Genomic DNA, 9,696 nt, shown 5'->3' on the forward strand with positions numbered 1-9,696 from the left:
ATGGCCGCCATCCCGACAACCCCTTCGCACCTAGGCGGTGATTGGAGGAAGGACACATCAGTCCTGCTGCAAAGCTGTGATTGGACTAAGTGTCTGCTGGGGCGGGACAGAGCCGAAGCTGCTCTGGCTACTTCCTGTTCGCAGGGTCGGGTGATGGTCAGAGAGTGTGTCGCGTGCCTTCTGGTATCCGGGGCTGTCCTGACGCTTCCGACTTGAGGGCGGTTTCCTAGGGATAGTCCCGATCGTCTCTGCGTGCCCTGGCGTCTTCAGGGAGTGTAGAATCCTGGTCCTGCGAGAGGAATGTGGGAAAATAGGCTGGGGAGTTTAAAACACAGCAAGCGACCTGCACGCACGTGACATGCCGTCACTTTAGTCTCCAACTCTTGGAGACTTGAGCCGCATGCATTAAAAAACGCCCCGACGGGTCCTGATAGTCATCTTCTATTATTTTGGATTGTTAGCGTGGAGGTCACGAAGTTTATCGAGGTGCAGCCCACAGTTTCTCCCCTCATTTGCGTCTCAATCACTGGCCTAAGGCTCCAGCCCAAGAGCGAGCGGCGCTTGCACCCGTGGGGCACTTATTTTGGCTGTAATTTCCCCCCATGCTACCCCTAACCGAGCCTTGCCCTGGTTAGCCTGAAACTCCCCTGGTAGCCCAGGCTTGTCTTGAACTCGCCATCCTTCCTTCCCAGTGCTGGGATTACAAGCTTGAGTCACCTAGCCTTCTCTGTAATTATTTCCTTAACTGCTTCCCCCACGGGGCTGTGGCTTCCTGGTGGGAGTGGTTCTGACTCCTTCCTGTTCCCCTCTGTCAGGGAAAAACTCTCTGGCACTCACTGGTCACCAGGGGGCGCTGCTACCGGCCTGCCTCTGCTCTCCGGTAATTTCGCCTGGACATTTGAACATTGCTGTGAGTGCTGCTAGTGTTGTGGTCATTACTGGTGCTTCCGAGATTCAAAATGGCTTGAGCTGAGGGAGGAAAATGGATGCGGTGGATATAGGAATTAAGGGTGAAACTGGATGGAGCAATGGGCCCGAATTTGAGACTGGGCTGAGGAGATCAGGGTGTGTGTAGAGATAGTCTTAAACAAGTATGCTGTGTGAGTAACATCACAGGGAGGTACCAGTTAAAACCTCACTTAACCTCTTTAGAGGTCTCAGAAAGATCATAGGAATCCCCACCCCCGATTCTATTCTGTCACTTGTAAAAAGGTTTTCATAGTTCTTTACCTTGCCCAGCCACAAAGGCATGGAAGTCATGGGCTATTGTGACAATTCCTCTGCCAGAAATGAGGCAGAAAAATAAGAAAATCAAGCCACCTGAGCCAAACTTGTGGGAAATTCCATGAATGTCCTCCATGCCCCTCCAGGAAACATTCTAAGAAGCACCATGTTCCTCTCCATTTTTAGGATACTGGCCTAAGCCCCGAAAGCTCTGGCACCTGCTAGCCAAGTCAGCGTCTCAGGCATGGGCTTCAGCTAGGGCACTTGGTGACTCAGGACCTTGGGAATGGCGTTGGGCAAGCCATCAGAACAGTCACCTGGGCCTCCTCCTCCTCCCTGGTGAGGCAACAACAAGGAACTCAGCTCATCCAGTGTACCCCCCCCCCCCCCCCCCGCATACCCACACCGTGCTCCTAACTCCACTCAGCCAGTCTATCCCCAGGTCAGGGCTTGGAGGAGAGCGTATCAGGGTTCAGGAGCATAAAGAGGACACAATGGGACTCTCAAGGAGCCGGGCTTTTCTACTTGAAGCCCCTGAAATGATTTCTCAAATCCAAGATGGCCAGCGCTCCTTCCTTTAACTCCCTTCCCGTTGTTTCCTAAAGTCAAGTCTCCCCTCTTTCACTCAGAGAAACAAAAATATGTATTTCAGATAGGGTCGGATGTAGCTCAGGCTGGCTTCAGACCTGTGATCCTGCTGTCTCTGTCTCCTCCTAAGTGCTGGGAAACCTGAGTGGCCAGGGAGTCTGAAGTCATTCTCTATTGGTCAGCGCCTATAGGTGTGGAGGGCATGAAAGGGTTAACATCCATTCCCAAGACTCCACAGTCCTCTGAAGGATTTTGCTCTTTTTTTGTGTTTGTTGTATCTTCCTTCTCTTAACCACTTGTGCCCTCAGGGGCTGACAGCAGAGATTACAAGTGTCTCTTCTAGTCTCAAGATCTCTTGAACCCCTGCCTCCCAAACTGGTGTCCCTCCAAGGTGTGGAGGCTGGGCCTTGGCCCCAGGTTGCCCTGCAAGAAGTGTGAGTGATCACACAGGTGGCTGAGGGCTGGCATGCCTGAGGCCTGCCCAGCCTGAGTCACCTGGAGCTGTTGTTGTCATTGTCCCTGTTGTAGTCTCTGCTTAGCTTCACAGACCTCTGTGGAAACAGCAGCAGCCCAGTCCCTTCAACCTCTCAGGAGAAGCTGTCGCCTGATGGTGAGCCGAATGGGGTGGGGGGGGAGCAGGAGGCAGCGGGGGCGGTGGGGAGACTTGGGGCCCAGCTCAGTGCCTCTGCTCCCTATGGCACTGCCGCTGCCTGCTTCTCCATGTCGGGGACTTGGGGGGAGGGAGGATCTCTGTCTTCTCTCTGTCCCCTGCCCCTCGTACAAGAAGCTGCTCCTCTTCACTGTCTCCTCCTGCCTCAAGGTCCCCTTGCCTGGTGACTCGGGAGGCAGGGGCTTCTCAACTTTCACACAATGCCTCACCCACCCCAGCCACACCCCCAACACAGAGCCACCCCACAATGACACCCACCTCTGCTTCCCCCTCATGGGGGGCCCACTCCTCCCCACCCCTGGCCTCGGTCACTCCCCTTCCCTCCTGCCGGTGCTCCCAGGACCATCCTGGGCTGCGGATAGGTCCTCTGATCCCTGAGCAGGATTATGAACGGCTAGAGGACTGTGACCCTGAGGGGTCCCAAGATTCACCCCTCCACGGGGAGGACCATCAACCCTTGCTTCATGTGCCTGAAGGACTCCGTGGTAAGTGTGGGGGTGTTTGGGAGACTGAGTGGGTTGGAGGTCCAGGGTTTGGGTTTACGTAGAGGACCTAATCACCAAGGTGGTGATGCCAAGCCCTGCGATTGTTTCTCTGTACCTAGGTTCCTGGCATCACATCCAGAACCTGGACAGCTTCTTCACCAAGATATCCTTTGTGCCCAGCATGTAGAGGATCACGGTGGGGGACTGTAGATCAGGAGAGAGTGGGGGACGTCTCTTAAGGAAGAGTTCATAGACAGGTACATTTCTTGACAAACTTGCCACATCTACAGCTACCACCAGCGGAATGGTTTTGCCTGTATCCTATTGGAGGATGTCTTCCAGCTGGGGTGAGAAGCCTGTCCTGTCCCTAAATTCTGTTCTCTCCTCTTGTTTTTGTTTTTGAGCTGGAGTCTCGTGTATTCCAGGATAGATATGAATTCCTATTCATCCTGCCTCTACCTCACAAGTGCTAAAATTACAGGCGTGTCCTCCCATACCCAGTTTATGTGGTGCTGGAGATCAAGTTCAGGGTTGTGCCCCGCCTCTCCTTTTCCATTCTAACCTTGGGGCTCTGAAGGGTGACAGGCCTAAGAGCCTCAGCTTGTCTGGCGACGGGCGAGGAACCCACCTTGCCTTTAGGCCTGACCAGTGTCCTCTCCCTGTCTCCCCTTCTCAGACAGTTCATTTTCATCGTCGCCTTCACAACCTTCCTCCTTCGCTGTGTGGATTACAGCGTTCTCTTCAACAACCAGCCAAAGAACCACACAAGACCTGGACCATTGCACAGCAAAGTGACCTTGTCAGATGCTGTTCTGCCCTCAGCCCAGTGTGCAGAGAAGTAAGTGACAGTCTGGTGGGTGCCTCTGGATTAAACTCACAAAAGGATGGAAGAAAGGAACCTCCCTACACTGCCCCTTGGTCTAGATCAACTCTCAAAGTGCTTGGCGTATTTAAAAACATACCCCAAGTTGATGAGAATTTCAAAGAGCCTTCTGTTATGAGTCACATTTCTGTTTACCTTCTTAGAAGTTAATGGTGAGGACAATTGTTTATTTTTAGTGCCAGGGAGCAAACCCAGGGCTTTTGGCATGCTGGGCAAGCACTGTTCCACTCAGCCACATCCCCGGCCCTGACGACGGCTTTAAAACTTAGGAATGCACAAATGCACATTACATGGGATGTCACTTCTGGAAAACTCCAATGTACACCCATGGGAGAACGAGAATATGAAAAGCAGACAGCATGAGTGTTTGTTTGTGAAAAGTGTTGACTTTGCAGGCATTTTTGATGAGATCACTGAGGACCCTCCTCCAGCCCCACTGAGACCTGCAGGTGTTTGCCACCATTTTCTTTCTGTGGGTTTCCCACCTTCTTGTCACCCTTCCTGTCCCACCTCCTACAGGATCCATGACAGTCCTCTGCTGGTCTTCCTCCTCATCTTGGCCGCTGGCTTCTGGCTGTTCCAGCTGCTTCGTTCAGTCTGCAACCTCTTCAGCTACTGGGACATCCAAGTGTTTTACAGGGAGGCCCTGCACATTCCCCCAGTAAGCCTGGTGTGACAGCATGGTCAGAGGACAGGAGAGAGTGGGGCCATAAGCATGGAAGGACCTAGAAGGACCTACTTCGAGGAGCAGAAAGATTGAGGCGGAATGACGCTTGCGCTGGGCCTTGAGTAATGTCTGGAGGCACTGGCACCCGCACTTAGCAAACATGGCTCTGACTCTCGTGGAACCTCCTTTACTCAGATGGGTCATATGTTGTGACTTATAGTCACATGCTGGTGGTGAAAAACAATGGTGTTTAGAGGAAGGGCTGTCACTGGGCTTCCTAAAGCAGGAGGCATCCTGAGTGGGTGAGGAAGGTCAGGCCAACCAAGCCTCTGGGCGGGAAGTGAGGTAAACACTGTAGGCAGTGGAGATGGGCTTGCTTGCCTGACATAGGGCCTTCTAGGGCACCTGAGATGAAAGCCACTCTCTTGATCTCTTCAGTCTCCTGGTCGTGTCCTTTGTAGCTTTGTCCCCGAGTTTATTGTTATGACATCTTTAGTCCCCATTCCTTGTTCCCTTTGGAGTAGGAAGTCCCCATCCTTCTTCCCTCTCGCCCTTCCCTTTCTTTCTCCCTGTGCTGGGAGGAGCTGCGGAGGGAGGCTCGGCCTGAGGAAATACTGGGAAGACTGGGCTAAACCGAGGCTTGAGGCTCACATGGATCCCTCCAGAGGAAGTGTGGGAGCACTCTTCCCCCAGGCACAGCCGCAGGCGGGGTTGTGATAGTACAGAGTGGTCTGGAGCGTGGTGAGTGTTACCGTGCTTCTCAAAGCTTGCACGGGTAGAAGGCAGTGAGAAGGGAGCAGAGGTTCCATTCTTTTATATATGGGATTGAAGGGAGCTCAGAAAAGGAAGCCAGGCCGGGCGTTGATGGCGCACGCCTTTAATCCCAGCACTCTGGAGGCAGAGGCAGGCGGATCTCTGTGAGTTCGAGACCAGCCTGGACTACCAGGCGAGTTCCAGGACAGCCTCCAAAGCCACAGAGAAACCCTGTCTCAAAAAACAAAAAAAACAAAAAACAAAAAAAAAAAAACAAAAAAAAAAAAAAAAAAGAAAAGGAAGCCAGGTCCCAATCCCTGAAGTTTACTAAATAGGGGTTACCCGGAAGCATATGACTAACGGCTACATGAGTGAGTGGCAGTGATGAGCAGAACAACTGAAAGTGGCGGAAAGAATGGAGAAGTGCTTCTGTTAGCAGAAGGGATAGAAGGCAGAAAGACGCCACCAGGGTTTGCAGGCGGCTCACTGGGTCATGGAGGTTGCGTATCTCTGTGGAGGGGAATACAGGTCCCTAGGCTCCCCTGTCCCCCTCTCCTCAGGAGGAGCTCAGCTCGATACCCTGGGCCGAGGTGCAGTCCCGCCTCCTGGAGCTGCAGAGGAGCGGTGGGCTGTGTGTGCAGCCGAGGCCGCTGACGGAACTGGACGTTCATCACCGCATTCTGCGCTACACCAACTACCAGGTGGCGCTGGCCAACAAAGGCCTGCTGCCTGCCCGTTGTCCTCTGCCCTGGGGTGGCAGCGTAGCCTTCCTCAGCCACGGCCTGGCGCTAAACGTGGACTTGCTGCTCTTCCGCGGTCCCTTTTCGCTCTTCCGCGGGGGCTGGGAGCTTCCCGAAGCTTACAAGCGCAGTGACCTCCGGGGCGTCCTGGCCTCACGCTGGCGGCGCTCTGTGCTGCTGCTGGCCGCCGTGAACTTGGCGCTGAGCCCGCTGGTGCTGGCCTGGCAGGTGCTCTACGCCTTCTACAGCCACGTGGAGTTGCTGCGGCGCGAGCCTGGCGCCTTCGGGGCGCGCCGCTGGTCCCGCCTGGCCCGCCTGCAGCTTCGCCACTTCAACGAGCTACCTCACGAGCTGCGTGCGCGCCTGGCCCGTGCCTACCGGCCGGCGGCTGCCTTCCTCCGTGCCGCCGAGCCCTCTGCGCCCCTGCGTGCGCTGCTGGCCCGCCAACTGGTCTTCTTCTCCGGGGCGCTCTTTGCCGCGCTGCTGGTGCTCACCATCTATGATGAGGACGTGCTGGCCGTGGAGCACGTGCTCACTACCATGACAGCGCTTGGGGTCACAGCCACAGTGGCCAGGTTCGATTGCACATAATAGGGAGGAGATAATTGGTGTGTGACCTTTCTGTGACCTGGGCGCAGGCTTCCTTTACCTGAGCGAACCCTTCCGACAGCTTCAGCCCTGCATCCTACTTGCAGGTCTTCCTAACCGCATCCCTTATCCCTGTCCTGCCTGCCCTCCAGGTCCTTCATTCCAGAGGAGCAGTGCCAGGGGCGTCCCTCGCAGCTTCTGCTGCAGGCGGCCCTCGCACATATGCATTACCTCCCGGAGGAGCCTGGTGCTGTGGGTGTTCGGGCCAGCGCTTACTGGCAGATGGCGCAGCTGCTTCAGTACCGAGCAGTGAGTGCCCGGCCTGCAAGGGGCTGTGGAGTAGACCTGGTCCAAACAAGCAGTCTGGGATAAGTTGTGGGCCACACGGCGTGGGGCTGGGTCCCTGAGGTGGCTTCGGAGTGAGTGGTTGAAAGCCTTCGATCTAAGAGAGTGTTCTTGGAGGCTCCGGACCCTGATTACTTGGGGGGATCCTCTCCATAATCCCTGCTTAGCCTCACCCCTGCTTCCTTAGGTCTCCCTCCTGGAAGAACTCCTGTCTCCACTCCTCACCCCGCTGTTTCTGCTCTTCTGGTTTCGCCCCCGTGCTCTGGAGATTATTGACTTTTTTCATCACTTCACCGTGGATGTGGCTGGTGTTGGGGACATCTGTTCTTTTGCCCTAATGGATGTGAAGCGCCATGGGCACCCTCAGGTTAGAGCTCTTCTCGGACCTTGCAAAGTTGTGCTCAACAGGCATTTGCTTGCCTTACCAAAGCACATGAGGTCTATAGAACCCTTTACAGAGTTTCTGGTACATTAGAAAAATGATAATAAAGGGACGCAAAGGCTGCCCCCCAGCCTATAAAAGGGGCTAGCCAGTGGGTGAGGAGGGGAGCACAGGCTTGTTTTGGGAACTAGGGCTGCACAGCGGGCAAAACATCAAAGCTGGCTGTATCTGAGATTAAGCACCCATGTCCTGCCCCAATACCCTATCCTGGATGATCCTGAACAAGTCCCAGGCACAGCCTGAATTTCCTTCATCTGGAACTTAGGGCAGTATTTCCTGTCCTACCTACCTGAGTCTTGATGGCCCTAATGCCGGAAGGACTCTTCCTTGCAGTGGCTGTCAGAGGGACAGACAGAAGCCTCACTCTCTCAGCGTGCAGAAGATGGAAAGACTGAACTCTCCTTAATGCGGTTCTCCCTGGCACATCCACAATGGCAGCCACCAGGGCACAGCTCTAAGTTCCTCGGACACCTTCGGGGCCGGGTACAGCAAGATGCGGCTGCCTGGGGTGCTACCTCAACCCGAAGCCCCCCAACCCCAGGGGTGCTCAGTGACTGTACATCCCCTCTGGTGAGTCCCAGGCCTGTCTACTCTTCTGCACTTCCTACCCTCCCTCTCTCCCTGGGCGTTCTTGATTTTGGGTGTTACCCTGGTAGTCAGATCAATGTACCATATCCTTGCCTTCCTTGGGACTCCCCTCATCCCTTCTTCTACTCTGATGCTTTTGGTTCTCTTTTGTTCAGCCTGAAGCCTTCCTGGCCAATCTCTTGGTGAATCCCCGTCCTCCCCAGAGGGACCTTAGTCCCACAGCCCCCTGCCCTGCTGCTGCCACAGCCAGCCTCCTTGCCTCTATTTCACGAATGGTCCAGGACCCCAGGTGAGAGGTGGAGCCTGAGATGCAGAGAAGTCTGGATTGGCGTTGACTCTCCAAGAGAGGGTGCTAGGGTGCTGAGGGCACTTGGAAAATGGGGTGCAACCTGGCCCACCTTCCTTTGTGAGGGCGATGTCTCTTGACTGGTAATCTTGTTTTAGCTGTGTGTCCCCAGGAGGCACTGGGAGCCAGAAGCTGGCTCAGCTTCCAGAGCTTGTTTCTGCTGAGATGAGCCTTCATGCCATTTACCTACATCAGGTATGTAGTGGAAGTATGGGAAGAAGGTGAGTAGAAATTAATACGGGGAAGGGGCCAGAATCTAAAGAGTACTTAACAGGAACTATGAGCTCTCTGTACCTAGTTGAGGAGCTTGACCTTGCTCCCTACTTTTGCATATGAGGGAGTCCCTCATTCTTCTTCCTCCATCTAGCTTCATCAACAGCAGCAGCAGGAACCATGGGGAGAGGCTTCAGCCTCCTCCCCACCCAGGCCTTGGTCCAGCCCTTCACAGCCAGGCTCACCAGATGAGGAGAAGCCATCTTGGTCAAGTGATGGTGAGGAGGGTAGGGGACAGAGGCAAGATCTTGGTGTTTCTTAAGCATCATGACCCTGCTCACCCAATGGCATTGTCCCCAGGCTCTAGTCCTGCTTCCAGCCCAAGACAGCAGTGGGGTAACCCGAGGGCCCGGAGTCTGTTTCCAAAGCACTTTCAGGAGACCACAGACACTCAGAAGGAGCCCTACCAGACCCCTTGCACTGACTGATGATGCCACAGGTCAGTATTGCCTGGATGTGGGCTCCAGGAAGCAAGGGTACAGAAACTAGTCTGGGGTCAGTTTTGGAGGGATGGGGACACTAGTTGAATCTAGGATGTGGGGCTGTCTCTCTAGAACCAGGTGCCTGGGATGCTTGCTAACACTAACAGCCTTTTCCTCCCACAGGTTCTGGCTTTCCAACTGCAGGAAATTGGGTGGGGTGGCATGGAAAGACATACAGAGTCATCTTTTGAGCTCTGTTCCCACCCCAGATGGCAGGCCCCATGGTGTTTTAGTTGGTCATGATCTGGGAGTCAAAGAGGAGCTTGCCCAGAGAACAAAGAGTAAGAGATAACTGTGGAGGAGTTGGGTCCTGCAAGTAAGAACAAAGAGTAGGAGATAACTGTGGAGGAGATGGGTCCCACAAGTAAGAACAAAGAGTAGGAGATAACTGTGGAGGAGATGGGTCCCACAAGTAAGAACAAAGAGTAGGAGATAACTGTGGAGGAGATGGTCCCACAAGTAAGAACAAAGAGTAGGAGATAACTGTGGAGGAGATGGGTCCCACAAGTAAGAACAAAGAGTAGGAGATAACTGTGGAGGAGATGGGTCCCACAAGTAAGGCTAAGAGGCCACTAGTACCAGCTGGCTCTTGTGGGGTAGTTGCGTGGGAAGGACCCCAGTG

At 54.4% G+C, this 9,696-nt stretch overlaps 1 protein-coding gene across 1 annotated transcript; it reads left to right on the forward strand.

The window, feature by feature from the left end:
* Window positions 1-23: 23 nt before the first annotated feature.
* Atg9b (autophagy related 9B) lies at window positions 24-9,634 on the forward strand. The gene is given in 18 exon segments (XM_040737108.1): window positions 24-183; window positions 816-910; window positions 1,411-1,563; window positions 2,341-2,554; window positions 2,556-2,967; window positions 3,087-3,130; window positions 3,250-3,314; window positions 3,644-3,805; window positions 4,370-4,511; window positions 5,831-6,585; window positions 6,751-6,907; window positions 7,131-7,310; window positions 7,719-7,955; window positions 8,129-8,262; window positions 8,418-8,514; window positions 8,687-8,810; window positions 8,893-9,031; window positions 9,198-9,634. Coding segments are annotated over 15 exon segments (2,904 nt in total). The 5' UTR covers window positions 24-183; window positions 816-910; window positions 1,411-1,510; the 3' UTR covers window positions 9,021-9,031; window positions 9,198-9,634.
* Window positions 9,635-9,696: the final 62 nt, after the last annotated feature.

This window comes from Mesocricetus auratus, unplaced genomic scaffold, assembly GCF_017639785.1.
Source record: "Mesocricetus auratus isolate SY011 unplaced genomic scaffold, BCM_Maur_2.0 Super-Scaffold_100676, whole genome shotgun sequence".
In the NCBI taxonomy this organism is placed as follows: domain Eukaryota; kingdom Metazoa; phylum Chordata; class Mammalia; order Rodentia; family Cricetidae; genus Mesocricetus; species Mesocricetus auratus.